At 42.7% G+C, this 25,517-nt stretch overlaps 1 protein-coding gene across 1 annotated transcript in view; it reads right to left on the reverse strand.

The window, feature by feature from the left end:
• Window positions 1–25,517, reverse strand: part of SORCS3 (sortilin related VPS10 domain containing receptor 3) — a 608,461-nt gene that overhangs the window by 145,525 nt on the left and 437,419 nt on the right. Inside the window, exon 6 of the mRNA XM_028098753.2 lies at window positions 10,428–10,492. Coding sequence (XP_027954554.1) covers window positions 10,428–10,492 — 65 coding nt within the window. The remainder of the gene's footprint in view (window positions 1–10,427; window positions 10,493–25,517) is intronic.

A 25,517-nucleotide genomic window follows, 5' to 3' on the forward strand; every position in this document is an offset into this window, starting at 1 on the left:
ACAAAGAAAACCACAAGAAGTAACACTTTTGAATGCTCACTCTGTCTTCCGGTATTACAGGAGCTACATGTATTAACTGATTTAATTCTGGCAACAATCCAATAAGGAGTTAAAATTGTTATCATCCCCATTTCATAGATGAGGAAACTGAGGCACAACAATTAAGTGATTTGCCTGAGTTCCACAGCTTCTAGGAAATGACAGAGTTGGGATTGATACGCAGGCATACTGACAGCAGAACCAATGATCCCAACCATTATGTATTTGAAATATGGAAAAAAAATCAGTCTGGGATGCCTGGGTGGCTCAGTCAGGTAAGTGTCTGCCTTCAGCTCAGGTCATGATCCGGGGTCCTGGGATGGAGCCCCACATCAGACCCTGCTTCTCCGCTCCTTCTGCCTGCCACTCCCACTGCTTGTGCTCTTTCTCTCTCTCTCACACACACACACACACACACAACACACAAATAAATCTAAAAACACAAAAAGAAAAAGAAAAATCAGTCTGAGAATTAGACCAGAATCCATGTTCTGGTTCAGTCATCATCCCTGGTTATCTATGTGACCTTGGGAATGTTGTTGCACATTTTAGTGCTTTCCTGAAAGTGATGCAATTTTTCTATTTCAACTAAAAAAAAAAAAAAAAAAACCCTGAACCCTTTTATCAAAGACAATCCCATGTTCTCAATACAGAAAGTGTATTTTAGTGTACCTGCTCTGGGTGAATAGAAGTCAAGAGTTCTGCAATCCCGCTGACTTAACCCCACACCTCACCCCCATTTTGGCCTCTGAGTTCTTAGAACACTGCTAGAGCTTGGAGTTACACAGTTTAAAATTACTGAACTAGTCAATAATGTAAGGTTCCTTAAGAGCCAATATTCTGTGTGTCTAGAACCCAAAGGTTAGGCTGCAGAGTTAATAGTTTTGGCCTGTGTGCCAAACCCCTTTGATTACTTATGACTCCCTGGAGTCTGTTAAGAAATACTGGGCTTTATCTTGACTCAGCGAGAAGTGCAGGGATTGATTAATGACAGGTGATGGTAACACCAGGACAAGAAATGGTGGCATATGTGCTAAAGCTTTGATTCTAGAAATTTACAGGGTGCCTAAATGTCAAAAACTTTCTGCCTATATCCAGGTTCACTTATTATAGTGTTCCTATGAAACGTCCAAAGGGTTTATGCTTGAGACTTTCTAATGAACAGAAACTCATTACTTCACATAGTAACCCTTGCCATTCTGGGGTACTCTTTTTTAAAGATTTTATTAACTTACTAATTAATTAAATTATTTATGGAGCACAAGCAGGGGCAGGGGCAGAGGGAGACAGAGGCTCTCCAGCAGACTCCACACTGATGCAGGGCTTGATCCCACCACCCTGAGATCATAACCTGAGCCAAAATCAAGAGTGGGATACTTAACCGACGGAGTCAACCAGGCGACTCTTGGGGTACTCTTAATTGTTGCTCTTAGGTTCACTGAACTGAGATCTGCCTCACTGTAAATTTTAGTCTTCAGTAACACCTTTATTAGCGCATTGATGAAAAAACTAATACCTAATAAAAATATTTCTTATATTTGTTAGGATTTTTTTGAAATATATAAAGCACTGGAAGACAAAGGATCACAGAAAGGTTAAGAAAGTTCTCCAAGGTCAAACAGCTTCTAAATAACCAAAATAATTCTTCAGCTCAACTCTTATGGCACCAAGGTGATGCCCTTTTAGTGACATCCAATTGTCTTCTGGATGGAGAATGCAGGGTGTGTGTGTGTGTGTGTGTGTGTGTGTGTGTGTGTGTGCGTGTGCATATGTCTGAGTGTATATTGGGGATGGTAAGGAGAATTCACAGGGGACATTCTGAGGAAAATGACTTCTAGAAGACAATGGGAGAAAAAGTCATTTGAATCCTGAATTGCATGGTAGAAACAGGTTTCACACTGCTCTTAACCAAACTGGCTGGCTTGCCTTGTTTAAGCCCTGCCAGGACAAGAGAGAATTCAATGGCTTCAGCATATAATCTGGAAGTCTGACTCCCAAAAAGAAAGGACAGGAGTGGGCTGGAGTGGAGATTCCTACATCAAAACAAGAACAGGGACCAGTTCACACTGGGAGTTCTCCAGCCTGTGGAAGCCAGGATGAGAGAGAGGATGGTCAATGTCACATACAATACAGAAGAGCCACCCTCTGTGCTGTTGCACCTGCAGTCCCTCCAGACTAGAGCAGGGCTGTCCAACGCACATACAATGTGAGTCACAAATAACCTTTATTACAAAGTCAATCGAAAAGTGAAATTAATTGTAACATAGTTTATTTAACCCCAAATAGCCAAAATATTACGATTTCATCATGTAATCAATATAAAAATTATTAATGGGTTATTTTCCATCCTTGAATTCATAGTACATCTTTGAAACCTGGTGTGTGTTTTGCACACACGTTACATCTCAATCCGGACAGCACGTTTCAAGTGCTCAGCAACCCCATGTGATGATGTGGCTGCCACACTGAACAGCACAGGTCCCCGTCCCCCTTTCTACCATCCTCCTGGGAAAATCCAAGTCATCTCCCAAGATGCAGCCTCTTCTATGTGGCCTGCGGTTACTCCTCAGCAGTGGGAGTACCCTTCCTTTTGGTTCCTGTAGCACTTTCTTCAGGAGATTTAAGTCAGACGATCAGTGGCTTTCAGCACATTAAATCACAATAACAATCTGTGTATCTATCTGCCTCTCCCCTCCCCTGTGCACTTCCCAGTCCCAGTTGCGTCCTATTCATCTGTATACTCCCCACAGCTTAGCACAGCGCAGTGCTGATCAGAGTGGGGTCCACAGACCATCAGCAGCACCGGGGAGCTTGTCAGACTATGGAATGTGTGTTTTAACAAGCTCTCCAGATGGTTCATATATGCATGTTACATCTGGGGATGCTCAGATCTAGTGCGGTGGTTTTCAGTCCTGCTTGCATTTTAGAATCACCAGGACAATTTTATAAAGGGCCAATGCCCAGGACCTTCCCCGTGTGTGTGTGTGTGTGTGTGTGTGTGTGTGTGTGTGTGTGTGTGTGTGTGTGTATGTGTGTAAGTCCTCCAGGTAATTATAATTAATGCTAGGCTTTGAGAACCACTGTCTTTTACACATGGGAAAGTGCTCCATTTCAATGAACTGAATGTCAGAGGGTGAATAAACAGGAAACACACATTTCTACATTGCTATGAGTATGAATGCCTGCATCCCTGTCTTGCTCTGGGAACTACATAGAGTAACATTTAATTGTTTCATAGCCATATCTTGTTTCTATTCTCTGAACATTCTCACGGGTTTTAAACCATTTCTACTACTACTTATGAATCTCTCCCTCTCACCTCAACAAGTAATATGGCTTTAGACACATGAAAGTTATCTTGACTTGGAAAGTGCTTATAGTGAGTTATGATTTATTATGATTTTGTCTTGAGAGACAAAAGGGAAAGAAAGAAGGCAAAGAAAGACATGTCTGCCCTATTTGTATGTTCTCATTTCCAGCCCTATGAACCCATGCATTTTCCACAACAGGGTAATTCCAGACTCCAACATCAAGGCTCTTTCTTCATGCTTATGAGGATGGAACTGTGCTGTGCTGTAATCCCAGCATCAACTGAGGTCAGGGATCCTCAAAGCAGTGTTCCTGAATGGGTCACCTGCATCAGAATCCTATCCGGACCATGCCTAGCAATATATAGACTCCCTACAGCAGACCATTTAAACCAAAATCTCTGGGGTGGGATCGATCCCAGGAACCAGGGAACCAGGGAACCAGGTTGCCAGAGGATCATGAATATTAGAAGCTGAGAGAAACGGCCATAGGAACTGTGCTGCAGGAAGAAACAGAGAATGGAATTTTACTGCTCAAGTCACCTTTGAGGGTAATTTGCTAAATAGTAACTAGCAAATCCAGAACATGGGGTAAATGGTCTGAAAGGGGCTGATTAAGGAACAGGCTCTCCAAGATGGAAAAAAAAAAAAGGAGAATAACAAAGGAAAGTCAGAGGAAGGAAAAATAACAATTATCTAACACCTACTAGTTCTTTTGATTTAAGATTTTCAGAGAATTATTTTCATTTTAAACATATGAATCACAAAACAAAAGGGCTAGAAAAATCTAAGTTTCAACTGACTTCAAATATACCAAAAAGAAAGAAGTAACCTCTCCTGTGAGCTCCTAACGTGTCCTGTGTGTAACTATTACAAGGCAATCAGTTATTCAGGAACTGCTGGGATATCTGTCTGCCTATTCCCTTTTAGAATACAGACTTTGGGGGCAGAGATCATGTCTTATTCCCTCTTTATATCTCTAGAAATCCACGCCATGACTAGTATCCAGTAGATGCCCAGTAAGTATCCTATAAACAAATTAGACAGAAAAATGAAAAAATTATTAATTCTGTTTCATTTTACAATGAAGGAACAGGAACCTCAAGAATTTTAGTTGCTTCCTGGAAACACAGCCTCTCAGTGGAAAAAACTGAAATTAAGATCTAGGTTTCTATTTTCCCAGGCTGCTTGCCTATGAATATCTGAAAGACCATTTCTCCCTGCTCCACAAAAGGATAAACATAAATTGCAAACATGGCCCCCATGGAGACAGAACTGGAGGGATGATAGTGTTTCTGGTGCCTCTCCCACTACCCGCTCCCTGCCCCCAACCCCCCCGGCCAGGACCGTCCAACCCTCTGCCAGGGAGTGGAGACTGTACTCATTCCAGCAGTCGGCCCGGGCCCACCTGCCTCTCTTGGCAGGTAGAAAGCACAGGCTATCTCAGCAAGCACAGTGTCACCAGACAAGAAAGGACCTGGACACAGAGCTGGGAGTGACTAAGAAGCCTCTCTGACCAATGCACCACCCCTGAGAAGCAGGGTGCAGGATGCCACCTGGTCTCATCACAGACACCATTCTCTCTCTGTTCCTTTCCCCTGTCCCGGTCAAGGAGATCAGACACAAGCCAGCCCCCTTCTCTATCTCCCAGCACCATTCCTGAGTTAGGAGCCAAGTTAGGCAGGATGGGGGACTAGGGAAACATAGCAAAGCCGCCTTGTGCACCAGAGATGGGGGCATAGCAGTGTCGGGAGAAACGTCTCAGAGCTGCGGTCTGAATAAGCTGGAATGGGTGCTTGCTTTTTATCTGTCAGCTGTTATGGCTTAAACATTAAACATGCCAGCAGAAGAGGCAGAGAGAAAGGAACTTGAAACAACCAGGTGGGACTGTCTAGTATAATCCATATCTAAGGTCACAGCTAGGAAATTACAATGGTAATATGAAAGCTTTTTCATTATAAAGGTAAAAATAGCCTTTGATGCTTGGTGTCTTAATGTGGATCGCGGCTCAGGAAGCTCCCTACCCATTCCTTCGCAGGACGTCCCCAGGATACCTTTACTGGCCTTTTCTCCCTCCATGTCTAATAGCCACAGACCATAATCCACAGCCTTGCACACACCACTCTTCATGGGTGAACTCTGGGCACATGCGAGGCTCTCTGCTCTATCCAGAATGTTCTGATAAATTCCTACTAATCTCTGAAGTGCCAGATCAAACACTTTGTCTTTTTAAGAAGTTTCCCCCAACTTTCTTAGACTATTAGCCATACTCCCATTTGTAACTCAACATATGTCCAACTCTATGAATATTCCTGTCAGCTTGTGCTAGAATTACTCAAATCCTTAATGTTTCCCTAGCCAGTCTACAAGCCCCTTGAGGTGAAGATAGTATCACATTCACCTCTATGTCCCCTCAGTGACCAGATTATACAGATTTTAAATAAACACTGAATAAAAGAAGAAATAAGTGGATCAAGAAACTGATTAATTAATTAATCAGAAAAGGTAGGAAGTTCTATAAAACTAGAAGCCAAGAACTGTGTTCTCTAGTTTTTCCTCAATATAGGTTATATTAGTATTAATTTTAAATATTTATTTAAGTAACCTCAATATCCAATGTGGGGCTCAAACTCATGACCCCGAGATCAAAAATGGCATGCTCTTCCAACTAAGCCGGTCAGGTGCCCTCCCTTTTTTCCTTACATATTTATTTTAGTATTTTTTTAAATACAAACTTCTTTCAATTTCTACACAGTAATTTTTTTGGCATACAGTTCTAAAGTTTTAACAGACATATGGATTTATGTGACCACCACCACAGTCAGGTTGCCAAATATTTGTATCACCCTGAAAAATTCCCTCATGCTTCTTTCTTGGGAAATACTTCCCCCACCCTGGAAACCACTGATCTATTTCTGCATCGTTACAGTTTTGCCTTTTCCATATGATCATATAAATGGAATCATACAGTATGTAACCTTTTGAGATTGTCTTATTTTACCCAGTATAATGCCTCTGAAATTCATCTATTTTCTTTTACAGATGTATGACAGCTCACTTATCCATCCATCCATTCAAGGATATTTAAGGATATTTAGGTTGTTTCCAGTTTTGGGTGATTATTAAGTCTGCTACAGACATTTGTGTACAGGTTTTTGTGTGATTATAACATTTCTCTAGGATAAATATGCAGGAGTGAGATTGCTGAATCATAAAGTGTAACTTTATAAGAAATTGCCAAATATTTTCCCAGAGTGACTGTAATATTTAGTATCCCCACCAGTAATATATGAGAGTTCCAATAGTTTTCAATCCTTGTCAGCAATTGGTATTACCAGTTTTGTTATTTTAGCAATTCCAATAGGTATTTATGTAATGATATCTCATTATGGTTTTAATCTGCATTTCCCTAATGTCTAATGATGTTGAGCATCATGTCATCTGCCTATTTGTCATTCTTAGATCTTCTCTGGTAAGTGGTCTGTTCAAACTTTTGCCTATTTTTAAAAAATTGCATTGTTTCTTATTGCTATGTCTTGAAAGTCCCTTCTATGTTCTGACCACAAGTCCCTTATTAAATGTGTAATCTGCAAATATTTTCTCCTAGTGTCTTCATTGTACCTTCAGCAGAGCAAATGTTTTTTAATTTTGATGAAGTCTATTTATCAATTCTTTATTTTGTCAATCTTGCTCTTGATGCCAACCCACAGTTGTGGAGATTTTCTTCCATGTTTTTTCCTATATGTTTTATAATTTTATATTTAACATTTAGAAATATCCATTTTTGAGTTAAATTTGTTTAAGTTGCGAATCATAGGTTGAAGTTCACTTTTCTCCCATATGGCTGCCCAATTTTTTTCAATACCATTTGTTAAAAATTACATCCTTTCTCCACTGAATTTGTTGTCTCCTGCAACTTTGCTCAACCTACTTATTGGTTCTAGGAGTTTTTTATTTTTGTAGATTTCTTGGGATATTCTACATACACAATTGTGTCAATGAGGATAATAATAGTTTTAATTTTTCCTTTGCAATCTGTATGAAGTGCATTTGCATTTCATTTTTCTTCCTTTATTGCTCAGGCTAGGACTTTCAGCATGATGTTGAATATGTGTGGTGAGGCTAAATAAACATCTCTTCCTTCTTCCTCCTCTTATACGGAAAGTATTCAGTATCTCATCATTAAATATGATGTTAATTGCATGTCTGTTGTAGACATCTTTTGTTAGAGGTTCCCTTCTATTTCTAGTGTATTAAGAGTTTTGTGCTTTAGGGCGCCTGGGTGGCTCAGTTGGTTAAGCGACTGCCTTCGGCTCAGGTCATGATCCTGGAGTCCCGGGATTGAGTCCCACATCGGGCTCCCTCCTCGGCAGGGAGTCTTGTTTCTCCCTCTGACCCTCTTCCCTCTCGTGCTCTCATTCTCTCTCTCTCAAATAAATAAATAAAATCTTTAAAAAAAAAAGAGTTTTGTGCTTTAGTTTTTATTCTGTCACTAGCTAACTGCATGAATTTGGGTAAATTTTATTTCAAACTACCATGTCAGAAAAAAAAGGAAATAAAATACATGCTGTGCCTTTTTGTGATGATTAAAACATGAAGATGTGTGTGTATGTGTGATTTTATAAGTAAGAAAGCTCTCACCACATAGCACAAAAGAAAGGCATCATGCATTTCATTAAGAGATGTAAAATACAATCTCTCCAGGTTAATGCAGTCTTGTTATATGCGTCTTCTAAATAAACGTGAGTTAGAGCCAGTCTAAGTTGAGAGAAGATTAACTATTGAGAAACTGATTTTAAAAAACCTAGAAAATGGAACATAACCAATATATACTATACTTTAACCCAAGCGTGGCTCATGACATTTATCCCTGCTATAGTCCTGTCTGCTTTCTTTGATTCTTGACAATAGGCCAGAAACTATTCTATGTGTTTTACATTTTTTAATCTCATAAAATTTTGCAGCAGTCCTGCACCACAGGCCTTATCCAAATTTGGATCAGAATTCTTAAACTTTCATAAAATAGGTTTAAGCTTACTATAAGAAATTAGCTTAATAAAACAAAACATGGGAGCTGTCCAACAGTAGAAAAGGATGTGTCTAATTAAGCCTGAAGTCAGGGAACCTGAGGACACACTCTCAGAAGTTTTCAGGGAAGGGATTCCTACACTAGGTAGGAGGTCAGAAAATCCTATCAAGTTTTACCAACTCTAAAATACTAGAGCCAGCCTAGATCACATATAAGGCATAAAAAGGTTGACATGGGAAGCCACGCCAAGGCAGGGATCATACCAAAAACTGGCCTGTGGGTCATCTGAGAGCTAATATCTGCCCTCCTGCTGCAGCCCTGGTTTGCTCCTTCATACCCCTGCATCTCACTCTTCCCCCAGTTTCTTTCTCAGCAGTAAGAGTCAGATCATATAATCTTAGATCCAAGCTTTACCACCCTTCTGATCAGTGAATTTGAATACGTGGTATTATTTTCCTGTCTTTTTTTTAAAGATTTATTTATTTATTTTAAAAAGAGAGAGAGAGAGAGCATGAGTGGGAAGGGCAGAGGGAGAAGGAGAGAGAGAATCTCAAGCAGACTCCATGCTAAGTGCAGAGCCCGATGCACGGCTTGATCTCACGACCCTGAGATCAAGACCTGAGCCAAAACCAAGAGTTGGACACGGAACTGACTGAGCCACCCAGGTGCCCCTATTTTCCTAAATCTTAAATAGCTCTTCTGTTAAAAAACATTTTTTAAGAGTGTGGACCATCCTTCATCCTTGTCTGCTTCAGAGACTTACATTTATTCAAGGACGAAATAAGACCAATTAAAACACATACACGCGCGCGCACAGAGAAAGAAAGACAAAAATTAAGTATTCAGCAGAATGTCAGACATATAGTAACAAATGTGGCTATCTTCTAAGTCTTTTAAAAATTAAAAAAAAAGCAAATGAAATATTCCCCAAAATGCATGTTTCTGGCATATGGACTAAGCACATGTAGTTTTACTTAATGTATTCTGAATGATACTCCAACACCCACAGCCAGGTCAAAACTGAACCTCCTTACATCTATACATTTTGTAATTTCTATAACATCCTTCTCCATTTGATTAGCCTATAACTCTCTGAGGTGGGCAGGGCAAGATGAGTATTCTCAGACGATGGAGGGATTTAACACAGAGATCAGAGGGAGTTTCCACAGACCCCATCACTAGTGGGTGGCAGAACCCAAGACCCCAACTCACAAACAGGTGCCTATTCTGCTGCATCCCTCCATCACTACTATTTCTATAGACTTTGGCTCTATTGTTGACCTATGCTAATTATATTCTTATCTATTTCATATAGATCATATATTTTCACATATTTTATATATGTTTTAGTTGACTTTAAGCTGACTTTTCTGGGTAGAGAAGAGCCTTATAATAATATGATCAACTCCAGGAAGAGTAAAATGCTTAAAGCAGTGCAAAATGATATGTTATCAGTCAAATTCAGTGTAACATGTACGCAGGTGCACAATGTACAAAGGGGTCACGTTTTCAAGATCCCAGGATTCTACTGCTTGTTTGTAGGGACAATATAGTTTGCTCACCACTGTATCTCCAGGGCCTAGAACAATGCCTGGTACACAGTAGTCTGTCCTTACATATTCATGGAATGAATGAATAAACAGTTTGGAAAAAATTTCCCAGTGACTTTTTTTGGTAAGCTTAACTATATGAAGGGTTAATTTTTAAAGCTGGCAGCCCCTGTAATTTGCTGTGTGAATGCAAAGTACTGTGATGAGCTATGGACACCCCTATCTGAATTACACTGAAGATGCCAGGAAATTACTAACAGGAGCCTCAAAATTCATCACATTAACTCACATCCCCAGAAAATTCATTCCTGAGGGTTTATTTCAATAAAACATCTCCCTCGGGACCAGAGGCCTCTCCCCCTACTCTGGGAAATAGGATGGATCTGGCAGTAATGGAGCTCAGGGCTTTTCATCTTTTCAAGCCATTAAAATGCAAATTGGGGGAGGAGAGGGACCTGCTGGCAGATCTCCCCTGGCCTCACCCACGGCCTCAGCACTCACATCCATCGGCGGTCCGCACCTCCATGTGCACCAGGTCTGCTTCCTTATCCAATCCAGCCACCGACCTGGGGAAGGAAGGAGACACAGAAGCTTAGTGAGCACATGGACGGCAGACAACAAAATTGGGAAAGCATTTCAGGGCTATTACTCAGAAAGCCACTTCAGCAGAGTATGGCCACTGATGATCCTGGCAGATACAGCTGTCACGTGTAATGCTCACAACTAAGGAGCCTGGAATGGTATCAGGGAGTCAGTGACTCTCAAAACAAAACAAAACAAAACAAAAAAAACATGAAAGAGGACAGAGTCTACAGAAATCCAGGTCCAAACCTCTGTCCTTGCCTCTTCTCTACCACCTGGCACCTAAGAAGTTCTCTCTTCCCCACTATCTTCCTTCTTCCCACAACTCCCACCACCCACACACCCCTCCCCCGCCCCAGTCTTGCCATGCCTGATTCTTTCCAGCACTTTGCACCCCTCTGTCCTCCCGCTGGGAGTGTGCTATTCCCCACCCTGTCCTGTCCTCTGAGGAGGGTGTTTTAGCCTCCGCTCTGGCTATTTGCTTCAGGGCACTGTTGCCCTCCCAAGTTTGATGCTATCTGCCCTTCCTTCCTCCTGCCCAGAAACAATGAACGTCTGACGACAAACATTTTAAAAATCTGGTCTGACAAGAACAAAATTCTCCTAGGTATCAGGGTGGGAGAGCTTAAAAGTCTATGGCCAATAGCCAAAAGAAGACAGGCTGAAAATCCTTACAGACTAATTCTTGTGGGCCTCCGACCTTGCGCACGTAAAGCCCAGTCAGCCATCCCCCATGTGAGATATCCAGCCTGGAGGATGACCCAAAAAGTCAGCTAAAAGAGGTAATACAGACATTAAAACATCCATGCACTAGAGAGATCACATAATCCACTCTCTTAGCAAGCTCTTACTCACAGTCTACTTACTCTTATTTTAAATATCATTCTAAGATGGGCTTTCTGGCTTTCCCGTCTTCAGCAAGTCAGAAAGAGTAGAATTTAAAAGGATGAGAATCAACAGCTGATACCCAGACAGCAAGAACATGGAAAAACCTATGAAAAACAGACCTAAGAACTCAAAACCCAATCCTTTACACCATAAATCTCTACACTTCTCACTGGCCCTGAGGCCATTACCAAATTAGAGCAGAGTACAGTATCTGACACCTGTGCCGAGGGGAGGGAGGCAGAGAAAACAGGAAGCAGGGGGCAAGGGACATCCCACATCAAAATGGCTAGAAATGGCTGAGATGCGTTCTCACCATGAACCGACCCATCCAGTATAGTGCCACACAACCAGGAGGGAACCTCCAACTCCCAGCTTCTCACCCAGGAGCAAAGGGTATGGTCTCCACATCTAGAATCTCAACTTTTAAGGTTTGCACCAGAGGGAAGGGCTCCCAAAACACCTAGCTCTGAAAGCCAGTGGGGCTTATGTCCACTAGACGATAGCAAACAAAGAAGCAAATCTTCATGGGTGCAGGAGCAAACACTGCAGCAATTGCCCTAGGATTCAGTGTACCTTCTCCCCATCTTTCCCTGAAAGTGGTTTATCTGCATACTTTAAAAGCTGCTGCTTAAGGGCTAGGCTTCTAATTTAGCAGGCTTCAAGGGGCTGATTGTGATTCTCCCCAGAGATGGAGGAAGCCCACTGACACCTTTCCCATCTTCTCTCTGTAGCCCACTCCAAGTTGTCAGTAGCTCTCTGGAAGGAGTAGTGCACATGACCACACCCCAGCTTTCAGGGCTGCTCCTCAGGGGATGGGACCCCAGATTGCCGGGCTCTGATAGCCAACAGGGCTTCACTCATGAGTCCCAGAGGACTGCAGCAAATGAAGAAGCAGTTCTTAACCATCTACTTCCCCAAGGTTCGGTGCAGAGGCAGCAGGCTAAGAAAACCATCTCCCAGTCTTTTTGAAAGGGGTTTATCTGCATACATTAAACCTACCGCCTGAGGGCCCGGCTTCTAATTTAGCAGATATCTGGGGGCTATCTGTAATCCTCCTCATGGACTGGGGAAGCTGGCAGACACTTCTCCCACCAGCCTGCTCCAATAATAAAATCAAGTCACCAGTATCTCCCTGAAAGGAGGTTATACACATATCTGGCACCCCAGCTCTTGTAGCTATCACTTGAGCGATGGGTCCCTGGATCACCTGGTGCTAGCAGTCAGTGGGCCTTGCATTAATGAGGCACTAGCGAGACTGCAGCAAGCAAAGAAACAGTTATTAATGGGCACAAGAGCACCCCCACCCCTGGTAGCTACCCACCTGGGCCCAGGACTGAGGGAACTGGCAAAAAAAGTTTCTCCCTGAAAGCTTAACTACATATTTTCCCAGCTTGTACCTGAGGATGCAGCTTCTCATCAGCCTGTATCTCGATGCTGACTGCAATCCTCACTGACAGGTCTTGGGACATTCATAACTACTAAAAGCCACCAAGAACAAAGAAGGACACTTGGACAATCACCAATGACAGAGTTGAGAGACAGCTAAGAACTCAGTCAGGCTAGTCTACGAGGTTCTTCTCCTATATGAGATCATTCTGACAAGACTGAAAGGGGTGGCTATTTAACTAATGTTCAGAAACCAACACGAAGAGTCAAGGAAAGTGGAAAACAAACAAACAAATAAAACAACCCAGAAAAAATACGTTCCAAACAGAAGAACAAGATAGATCTCTAGGAACTGATCTTAAAAAAAGGAAGGTAATAATCTACCTGATAAAGAGTTCAAAATAATGGGCATAAAGATGCTTAACTGAGGTCAGAAGAACAATGAGAATTTCAACAGAGATAGAAATATTAAAAAGTACCAAACAGAAATCATGGATCTGATTCCATGATTTTTTAAGATAATTTAAGAGGACAATAATTGAACTGAAAAAGAGGGGTTCAGTAACAGACTAGATCAAGTGGGAGAAAGAATCAGTGAACTCTAAGATGGAAGTGGAATTCCTCCAGAGGAGTGAAAGAAAAAAGAATAAAACACGAGCGAAGATAGTTTAAGGGATTTATGGGAAAACATCAAGAGGACTAATATTCTCATTGTAGGGGTCCCAGAAGAAGAGAGAAAGGAACAGAAAACTTACTTGAAGAAATAATGGCTGAAAACTTCCCTAATTTGGGGAAGGTAACAGACACCCAGATACAGCAAGCCTGGAGAGTTCCAAAAAAGATAAATCCAAAGAGAACCACATAAGACACGTTATCATTAAATTATCAAAAGTTAAATACAAGTAGAAAAATCTTAAAAACAGCAAGAGAAAAACCACTTGTTATATACAACAAAATCCCCATAAGATTATCAGCTGGTTTTTCAGCAGCAACTTAACAAGCCAGAAGGGGGTGGGATGATATATGCAAGCACTAAACAAACAAACAAAACCCTGCTAATCAACCAAGAATACCCTACCCAGCAAAACTGTGCTTCAGAAGTGATGGAGAGATAAAAGAGTTTTCTAGACAAACAAAAGCTAAAGGAGGTCATCACATAGATCAGTCTTACAAGAAATGTTAAAGAAAGTTCTTCAAGCTGAAACAAAAAAATGCTAATTAGTAACAGTAACATCTTCTAGGATGTTTCTGGAAAAATTAACACCTAAATCAGTAGACTGAGTAAAACAGATTGCCCTTCCAATGTGAGTGGGCCTCCTCCAATCTGCTGGAGGCCTGAATGACACAAAAGAAGGAGTAAAGGAGAACTCACTTACACTGCCTTATATTCTAGCTGGGAAATTGGTCTTCTCCTATACTCAGATAGGAATTTACAGCATTGATGCTCCTAATTCTTAGGCCTTCAGACTCATACTAGAAATACACCACTAACCGTTGAATCTCCACTTGCAGATGGCGAACTCTGGGCCTTCTCAGCCTCCATAATCACATGAGCCAATTCCTCCTAATAAATCTCTCTCTTTCCCAGGCTCCTCCCCCACCCTCCTATTGGTCTGTTTGCATATGCTATTGTCTCTTCCATATCCCACTGGTCTGTTCCTCTGGAGAGCCCTGTTCTTCATCCCATTCTGACATTACAGCCTGTTTATCCATGTAAGCCTATAGCATACTTGTGTGAGTGTGTTTCTGTATTTGCTTAAGCCATGAATTACAGAGAATGATTCTTATTAACATACAACCTGTCAGACAGTGAGTTTCCTAAGGACAGAGACCCTAATTATCTTTCTCTAATATTTACTACCACACACAGTTCAAGATTAGGTGTACCTTCAGATTAAATGATAGTGATGAGAAATTTGTACTTCAAAGCTGCTCTGTCTCTGGATCCACAGGAGAAGGGATTAAGTGGCTCAACTGGCCAGAGGTAGAGCAGGGAAACTTGGATGCTATGGGTAAGAATACTCCTGCCCTTTTCCAGCACATAGGGGAAGGCCACTGCCTACTTTCAGCCATAGTGCTGGCATTAGCCTGGGGTTTCTCAATGCTGACACTGTTGACATTTTGGCCTCGATAATTCTTTGTTGTGGGGGCCATCCTATACATTTCAAGATATTTAGCAGAATCCCTGGCCTTTACTACATGCAGTAGCATTCCTGCAGGCCTGACAATCAGAACTGTCTCTGGACATTGCCTGTGATCCCCTGGGGTCAAAACTGCCCCCAGTTGAGAACCAGTGCTTATCTGAACACTATTAATTGATGCCTGGACTCTACGTCTCCCCTGCTAACAAGACAGCAAAAATAAGCACACACAGATTTCACCTCCTCCCTTAGTCCTAACACTGCTGAGATGCCCACGAACTACTGCTATTCAGGGCCACACAACCTTATCAGGAAGCTCTGACAATCATCAGGTCCCTAATCTTAAAGCCTCCCAAAGCCCCCACTTTTAAAAACCTAATGTAAGAAAAGTGCACACAGATACAGCAAGCAAAGAAATACTAGATGTAGATATTTTGTGATTTTTCTGAGGGTAGGCACAAGTTGTAAGGGATAAACCTGTGGAAATTTTAGGGAAAGTGCATATGGTAATAAGGATAAATGCTAATGGGCATTGAGACCATTGATATGTCAGGCATCGTGTTTGGTGTTTTAAATGCATTATCGTAATAAATCCTCAAAATGACTCTTTAAGGAAGATACCATTCATCGAACTTTCATCCTTGTTCAAATGGGGATAATAAGAGAGATTAAGTAAGGTGCCTAAAGTCACACGATAATAACAATTGATAGACCTAGTACTGTGTGTCGGGCCTTGTTTTAAATGCAAATGCTGATCTTGAATCCTCACATCAATCCTAAGAGTCCTGAACCAATCTTTCTGCATAGTTTCCATATTAAAAGGATGCAGTTAGGCACTGAGAGATTAAGCAACTTGCCAAAAGGCACACAGTATAGTAAGCAGCAAAACCCCAGGGTCAACCAGGCAGGTGGCTTTGAGCCAGGAGCTTAACCTCCCAGGTAAACTGCCTCTCTTGGCTGGTGAGAGGTTTGCAGGTAGCCATCTCTCTCAGAACCAAGGACCAGAACCATCTTGCCCCATTGCCTCCTCTCCTCCCATCTGAAGTCCTTTATGGCAGCGTTGTAGGAAATATACATGCACTCTGCATACATTTTCAATACAGTGTCTCAGAAAATTTTGAATTGAGACGACATGAACTGGGAGTCCCTCCTATTGGTGATAATCATTAAGAAGGATATGCTGGGAACAGAACAAGGAGGTTGGGCCAATAATAGAGAAGTAATAAATGGAGATCCTTGAAGAAGTCTGAGAAGGATAAATATAGTTGAAGAAAAGAAAATGTGGGGTTTGACCTTGAGTATCCTTTGGGTCTATGAGGATGGAATGAGCCAAGACATATATAAGAGGCACCATGAAGCTGCCATGAGTATAGGGGAGGGGTTGAGAGGCTTGCCTGCTCAGGTAGGCCAAGAAGGTTAATCATCGCCCCTGACACCTCTTCATTTGCAACCATACAAGCTCCTTCACATTTCCAGGACCCAATGTGAGGCCAAGGTGGGCTGGAAAGCCAGGAGCTGTACCCAGTGCAGAACCAGCATGGCAGGGGCACCTGGGTGACTCAGTCGGCTAAGCGGCTGCCTTTGGCTTAGGTCATGATCCCAGAGTCCCAGGATCAAGCCCCACGGCGGGCTTCCTGCTCAGCGGGGAGTCTGCTTCTCCCTCTGACCCTCCCCCCTCTTGTGCTCTCTCTCTCTCACTTTCTCTCAAATAAATGAATAAAATCTTTAAAAAAAAAAAAGAACCAGCATGGGACACATCAAGCTCCCTGTGCTTAATGCCTGCAACAAAATAAAAATGAAATTGCAAGCATCCCATTGAAGTTACATGGAGGGAAACTATCAAAATTTCTAAAATGTATCGGGTAGTAAAGAGAAATTACCTATGTGGGGATTACTACTAATGCCAAATGAAAACAAGTCATCAGTAGTGCCTTTATTTGGTGATGTGTATTCCTGGTTTTAATGAAGTGACTATAAAATAGAATGTAAAAGAACAAACCAGTATCAAGAACAGGTAAGAATCTATAAGAACCCTTATAAACATGTAAAAATTCCTCAACAGTTAATTCTCCTATCACAAGGTTTTCCTGAAACTTAACACCCATGATTGGGGAAAAACTAACATTTTGCAGGGGATCTTCCCATTCTTCCTCAAGAGGAGAAGTAAGATCAGGCCCCTTTTTGCAAGCCCCCCAACATATGTGCCAATAAATGATTTTAGTTTCTGTATCTGTGAAATGGGAAGATAACACTGACCTCACACAGTTACGGGATTAAATGAGCTAAGTAGTAAACACTTAGAACAGTGCACCTGACACAAAAAGCATTCACCACAGTTTAGCTATTGTTATTTTTCATTAGAAGGGTGGGATAAACTAATCTGCTTTCCTGCCTGCCCTCAGACCTCAGCTCCACATTTGTGGAGCGCTGAATAACAGCACTGTTCCAGGCACTAGATCTGAAAAAGCCCTGCTAGGGAGATTCAGTGTAAGTACCTCTCCCCTTCATCGGATAGATTATACACCACAAACCTGGGGACCAAGCATTGCTCAGGGTCCCTTTAACAGCCTGCTCTCCTTTCCAGGGTTGAAACCATCACGCTGAAAGGCAATCACCTCTTTCTGCCTAGGGGACACAATCCTTGACTTCACGGGCTTCTGCTGGATTTTCTCTTGACATTTTCCATCACAGTGCTTAGCACATGGTAGATCATCAATATGCATTTGATGAATGAATGATTACAACACTTTCAGTCAGATAAACTTCATAAGGCCCTCTGTAAGCCTGGAGATCACATTTGGGTTGCAAAGACAAACCTCTTCAGGCAAAAAAGATCTCACTTTCCTGCCTGTGCCCCCAGATAATGGTTATCATGTGGATTGCTCAACGGGTGTTAAAAAGGGGGAAAAAAGTCTATAGAGGCATGAATATGCATGAGGTGGTTTCTTCCTGAGGATATTTAATTTTCTAACACTTAACACTTAACAGCTAAACACACAAGGATCACGTGAAACTCTGAGAGGGTCACAGTTATTCTCCAAAACTGATGGTCTTCTGAGTTCTGAGCCAGGACCAAGGACACAGGGAACAAAGGCAATAAGGAGCCAAACCAGAGCCACACCTCCAGGGAAGAAACCCACATTGGAGCCTAGGACCATATAATCACAGGTGTTACTGATGAAAACACTTGAAAAAGGTCAAGTAGCTTTCAAACGTATTTCTGGCATATATACCATCTGTTCAAAAGCAGTCTCCAAGTCCTAACATATAAGTAGGTCAAACAGGGACTTATCGGGAACCGTTAGCTGCTCACCCAGATGCAACAGTGCCCGAGACAGCTGAATGCAGCCACCTTTCAAACACTCTGATCTCGTCCAACCCCTTCACAGAAAACTGAGCCTCCCCCACCACCAAAGACACAGCAAGTTTGCATCCTGTAGCCTTAGATTCCAATTTGGAACTTCATTCAGCCCAGCCTCTCCTAACACTCTGCTGCCAGGGGGGAGCGGCGGGGCTAGGCTTTTGTGTTTCTCTCCTTGCGAATGTGAATCCCACAGCAAAGTCTTCACCAGAAAGAAGAAAACTGGACATTGAGGATGCATGAGGATGGTACCGAGGGTAAAACAGTGGTAAGGCCAAAGCTCAAATGCTTTTAATGAACTTATCAGCTATACCTTTAAATTTACAAAAACAAACTTATCTCAACAGATTTCTCCAATTCACATCACAGTCTCCTCCTTTATGTCTTTGCTCAGGTCACCATTGGAATGCTCCCTCCATTCCACTCTGCATATTCCCTGTGCATGGCCCAGCTCAATACCTACTTTCCATGAAAGCTCCTGAACCTGGCAAAATAGTGTAATCCCTTGGGAAACTCTTTAAGGATACTAAATACCAATAGACAGACCCTATCCCAGGAATTCTGCTTTAAATTGGTCTGGAGCCACAGACTTCACACAGTTCAGTTATATCAGTATCTCCTTGTTAAAACAGATGTTGGGGCTCTACCCTCAGAGCTTCTGATTCAAGAGGTCTGGAGTGGGGCCCAAGAATCTGGATTCTTAGGAAATACAGAGATGATATCATTATACGTTCAGGGATCACACTCTGAGAAATACTAGCCTGGAGTATAGTTCAGGAATCAATAGCTTTTAGATGTTCCCAGGTGATAAAAAATGTGCGGTCAGAGCTGAGAATCACTCATTAGAGCTCAAAACACAGCCTCCACGAACTCAACCTGAAACAGCCACTTCCTTTGATATGTCAGAGCAGGAATTTGGAATCAGACTCTGAGATGAAGTCTTGGCTCTACCAGGTACTAACTGTGGAATCATAGGCCATTTACTTTACCTTTTTGTGCCTCAATTTGTCTCATCTGCACAACGGGGAGGTAATAATAGCATCCTTCTCATTATTTTTATGAGAACCAAATGAATTAAATGCACATAAAACATTTTGAAAAGAGAGGCATGTGTGTTAACATTTAACACTATATATAATGCCTACTATTATAGTGCTCCCATTATCTTAAGTACAATTAATATTTATTGAGTGCCTAATGGACCAAGAATGTACTACCAATTTAATGTTATCTCAATGCTTAAATAAACTTTTGAGACTGGTTACATAAATTTATATACCTATATATTTTATATATTTTCCCCCCTCCCCAGAAGAGGAAATGGAGATTCTGAGATGTCAAATCACCTAGCCATTGGTACAGGGTGAGAAAGAGATGGAGCCTGGATTCAAACATGGTCTGTCTTACTCCATCTTCAGTTATTTGTGGGCCTGAATTTTTTCTCTGTGCTATCCTCAAAGACAGGCTCTAGAGCTGATTAAATCACATTTTCCACCAGGGCCCAGCACTGTGCCTTGCTCTTTACTTTTTAAATATCAGCTGAGTAGATGAATAAATATACACAAATCAGAACAAGAACCCCAGCAGTGTGTATAGGATAAATGTTGAAAATAGCTCCATAATATGGTGAAGCAGATTTCATTCATTTAATTAATCTCTAGGCAATTAGGTGAATAAAGTCTTCATTTTGCATTATTATGCTGCTATTTTTTGCCATTTATCCTCAAAGCAATATTGGATCTGTCAAACACAGTCATCTGTGATTTGCTTGACAAATGTGATCATCCTGTGAAAATGCTGGGGCAGCAAAAAGAGGGATCTCACCCAGCTCAAACGAACATGGCCCCCCTAGTGGGCACTTTTGGAGCTTTCCTCCCAAGTCACCAATAATCCCCACCTCCCCCAATATTCAGATTTCTAGGTGCAAACACCCATGCCTATGTTTGTACTATATGGCCCCATCCCTTCTCTACAGCTGATTAGACTAGGGATAGACCCCATACCCAAGCTGGGTCAAACATAGTTGTTTCCCAAACTTTGGGATTGGTTTGAGAGACTGTACTGAGAGCAGGAGCAATCTGTCTTGGGCACTTATATCTGTTCTGCCAGAAAGAAGAGAGGAACAGAGAGAAAAGACAGAAGAAGAACATTCTGTGAGATCTGGAATAGAGTCCCTTCTAAGATCTGAATGCATTTATTTTCTTGGATCCCAATAATTCATTTATTGTCATTCTCTTTCTCTCTCTCTCTCTCTCTCTGCTGGTCTCTCTCTCTCTCTCAGTAAGCTACCTCACGTTAGTTACTGTTTCTTGCAACCCTAGAGTCATTACCAATACACCTGATAAAAGTTGTTCCGCATACACTGGGCCTTGTCATAACACGTGGATTCACCGCTGTCTCTTCAGCTTCCTGGTCCTCCCAGCAGAAAGGGCCCCTGACTACTAGACAAGTATCTTTCAACCTATGGGCTATGACCCATTAGTGGGTCATAAAATGTATTTGGTGGATCACGGCCCCAATTTTTTTATCAAAGAGAATGAAATGGGATAGAAAATACCAGAGAGAATCTCATGTGGCAGACTAAGTATTTTTATGCAAATTTAAGAGACATATAAAGACACAGGGTTATAATGGATCATAAGCATAACACTGCCTACTAGAGAAACAGTTTTGAAAAAGGAAGAAAAAACCAATATGGTCTAATTCTATATATTTTTATAAGTTCTTATAAATGTTTGGAACCAAATACAGCAGTCACATGAAATAGTTTCAGGACAAGGCAAACACACACCAAGAGGTCATTCCAAGCAGACAAGGAGGTTGAACTTAACTGGAGAGTCTCAGTGAAGCATAGCCAACACCGTGCTACATGCTGGCGGGAGTAATTTGAAACTGAGCTTTGGTCACTGGGGCATGATTCTGCTAATGCAGTGACAATTCATGAGGCTTTCTCTAAATATAACTGAAACAACTAGGAATATGAACAATAATCCCTCGGCAAGTACTGAATACCTACTCTATACGAGCATTCAGGGAGTTGTCAGACAGCCCACCGCTGGGCCCATGTGTTTGCTGCGTATGTGTGGCTACGGCCTGGCATAGCTCTAGTGAACAGCCGTATATTTCCAAACAAGATGGTTCTACATGACACAGCCCAAAGAAGACAAATATTGCTCATAGAAGACCTATTAATCCTATAAAACCGTCCAAGTGCATTGCAACACTTGCTGAGTGGTCCGAGAGAATGGGTCAAGTCCTTTATCCTAGACATTTGATTTTGGAATTGCCATTCTCAGACCCCACTACCTATCTCCTGAGAGTATACTATTCATTTAATAGGTATTAATGGGGTGATATATAAAGGAACCTTTGGAAAGGCATGTAGATCACGAAGGGTTTCATAGAGATGGGGAGACGAGGGCTAGGCTTGGAGAATGTGTGGGATTGGAAAGTCATGGAGAGGAAAGGGATGACATGATGCCAGGCCCAGTGGGGCAAACGGACATGCTGTAGGAGTGGAATGTTGGGCAGAGGTTATGAAAGATCACTCTGGAGACACAGTAAGAAAGAACTTGAAGGCTGTGAAAAGCCACCATCCCAGAATTATGGATCAGTTCCTACAAACTAAAGTCTATAACATTCCCTCCATTTTGATTGTATCATTGAAAAAAATCCTGTTTCTGAAGGTATAGTCATTTTATTTCTTTAGAAATGAATTCATACAAATATAACCTTTGCAAACTGGTTTATTTAGAAAAGTCTAGGCTTTTTAAAATCTTGCTTTCTCTTTTTTTTTTTCAGTTTTTGGGTTGTGCTTAAAATATTACAACTTGGAGCAAGTGTGATCCCCAAATAGTGGTGTTTGTGGTGACCCTCTCACTCCATCCTTCACCAAGGGCCTGAGTCAACACCCATGGCCACTCAGGTGGGATACAAGCCAAAGAACAAGAAATGCAAACTCAGAATGAAAGTAGTGCACACCAAACTATCCCAAAACACCCAAACTCTGCCACGTGAGAAGAGTGGAAGGGGGCGTTCTGATTGGTAGGAATTTGGATTAAGAGGGAACACTTCTCTATCATCCCCAGGGTCACATGACAGGGTCTCTTCTGGGCAGAGCACCAAACTAAGTTATTCATTCTACTATTCACACACAAATATTGAGCATTAACTACAAGTCCAGTACCAAAAAGATGATGGGGGGGGGAAGATGCCAAGGTAAGATAAGATTCCAGCTCTCTGGAAGTCCAGGCTGATGTGTGAGAAGAGACAGGCAGACAGAATTTATATGAAATGTTAGGAGAGTGGTGTGGGAGTCCATAAAGGGGTAGGTTTTTAAAATTAGGTAGAAGAAAGAGGCACAAATAGAGGAGGTACAAATAGAACCTATTGGTCCACCAGTGTGGCCCTGTGGCTCCCAAAACAAGTATTTCTCAAGAGCTTTCTGTGTATCCAGCATGGAGACTGAAGATAATATGAGGATCAGGGGGCCAGAGGCCGTGGAGGGATTGGTAAGGTGGGGCAGGACATAACTTCAGAGAAATAGATTTGTGAAGGTTTAGAGATCAGTTAAACAAAAACAATTAGAAATGAACAAAACCCTCAGTGCCCCGCATTTCCCAAGCTGCAGTTTGGGATAACACAGTTAGTGCTTACTGGCATTTCACTGACCAAATTGAGTACTATTTTTAACTCATAATGTGTTCTGGGGACAAGAACTTGTCCCTCAATAGTCCAGCGGTTAAGACAGGCGCTTTGGAGCCATAGGTTCTAGATCCTAATTCTGGTTCTACACCTATTACCTGTGTGACTCTGGGCAAGTTAGTTAACTTCCCTAAACCTCCTATTCTCCAAAACCATCAAAACTTCCTCATCTGATCTTGATGAGGGTGAACTAAAATGACAGATGCACACATTTAGCAAATGTGCACACTCGGTTCCAGGCATCTAATAAAGCATCCAGGGATGGACACACACATGTGCACATATGTGCATGACACAGATGCACACATACACTCCTTTCGACACCTACCGTCTACGTAGAAAGTGTCTAATAAAACTTCGCACTGGAATGTATCAGAAAGACCACTGGACTGAATCAAGGACAAAGACCTGGATTCTGGTGCTAGTCTGTTCACTGACCCGATACATCACTGGACTCCCCGGCAGTTTCTTGCTCTGCAAATTGAAAGCGTTGCCAGGACTGTGGGGCACCCAGGGATCCTCTCAGTCTCCGGTCCCTCAGGTTGGGTTAAGAGCGGGACTCAAGTTCCTTCTTTACATGGACAGCTCTTCGACTCCTGACTGTCAGGTTCCTTTTTGTTCCACCCCACCCTGACCCCTGCTCTGAGGGAGAACTTTTCTTTTTCTTTTTAGAGAGGGAGAGAGGAGAGAGCAAGCAGGTGGGGGAGGGGCAGAGGGAGATAGAATCTTAAGCAGGCTTGACGGTCAGCATGGAGCCCAATGTGGGGCTAGATCTCACGACCCTGAGATCATGACCTGAGCAGAAATCAAGAGTTGGATGTTTCACTGACTGAGCCACCCAGGCACCCCCAAGGGAGAACTTCTATAATCAGCTGGGTGCCCTGCAAGGCAGAGAAATCTGCTGGGGACATACCCAAGGTGCCGCTCACCCCTGGCAGGGACCACAGCCAGCTGGGGAGGGCTTCTGTGAACATGCTCCTGTTACCAGAGACAGCCTGCCCCCGCACCTCCACAGGGACATAAAAGCTGAGCAGGCCTGGCAGCTTCCAGAGTCTCTGGTGCGCAGGAGGTTCCCTACTCTGGACAGTTTGCAGAGCACTTTCACATCATCACCTAATTTTAATGGCTTAATCTCGAGAGGTAGATGTCATGGTCCCCAGTCCACAGATGACAGACTCAGAAGACTGAGGTCACCGAAAATCAGGAGCCCAAGCTGGGGTTCCCGGCCAGCCCTGCAGACTCAGCGCCCAGAGCTCCCGGCACGGTGGGCTTCCCCGGCGCCCCTCAGGTGAGCCCCGAGACCACACAGCCTTAGACGCAAGATGATGTGTTGCCCACTGGCAGTGCAGGAGGCATTCAGAGAGTTAATTAAAAAAGGCAAAGGGCATGAAGGTCATCAAAATGAAGGGCATTTTGATGACCCCAAGAAGGAGACGGCTTGGGAGGATGTTGTGTGGAAGTTCTGGAGAAGAAAGAGAAAGGAACCAGGTGTATTTATAGACTAATAATGTGCAGAAGAGGGGGAAATATGTGCCGCCTTTGACAATTCTCATCAAGTTAATGGATGTTGCCAATTATTATGGTAACATTTTTAATTGTATCTTAGCTCTGAAGAGAATAAAAACAGAATTTCCTAGTCTTTGCCTCAGGACTGTTAGGGGCACTCATTCTGGGACATTAGACCAGTGTAGACATGCCTGCCCAGAGTCTGCTCGGGAAGGCCTTAGTCGCAGCTGTCCCGGGCCTAACTGGGGTTGAAAGTAGTTAGAAAAAGGGCATCTGCTTCATGAGTTCAGGAGTACAGATGGGTGTGGAGGGCAACAGGCAAGTGTGCGAGGGGACAGGCTGTGGTCTCATACAGACCCCGCGAAGAGAACAGTGAGCACACCGCACCCCCAATGAGGACATGACAAGAGCTGGGGGTTGATGCACTATGCTGTCTTACCGCCGGCTGGTCCCTGTTATATTTGCTTTGTGTGTGTGATCTTATTTAATACTTAGAATACTCGGTGTGACTGTTTGAATAATGTCCACCTCCCTTCTGGTTTGTAAGCTTCTTGAAGGAAGGGGGCATTGCCTGCCCACGATGGTAATTTTACTTTCTAGCACAAAGCTGGTGCTCAATCATGTTAGTTGAACAAATGTTCAAATTCCTACAAGGGAGGGGCGCCGGGGTGGCTCAGTCGGTTAAGCATCTGCCTACGGCTCAGGTCATGATCCCAGGGTCCTGGGATGGAGCCCCGCATCATCGGGCTCCCTGCTCAGTGGGGAGCCTGCTTCTCCCTCTCCCTCTGCCCCCACCCCCTCTTGTGCCCTCTCTCTCTGTCAAAAATAAAATCTTTAAAAAAAACCCACAAAACAAACAAACAAGACTCCTACAAGGGAGGTACAATATTTATCTGCGTTTTACTAACAGGGGACTACAGGCTCAGAGCAGCCAAGTGGCTTGTCCAAGTCATGCAGCTAATAAATGGTAGTCCTGGGATTCAAACCCAGGTCAGACGGACCCAACTCTGGAGCACATCCTGT

This window comes from Eumetopias jubatus, unplaced genomic scaffold, assembly GCF_037043125.1.
Source record: "Eumetopias jubatus isolate StellerSeaLion01/CBP00866 unplaced genomic scaffold, mEumJub1_p1.0 scaffold_17, whole genome shotgun sequence".
In the NCBI taxonomy this organism is placed as follows: domain Eukaryota; kingdom Metazoa; phylum Chordata; class Mammalia; order Carnivora; family Otariidae; genus Eumetopias; species Eumetopias jubatus.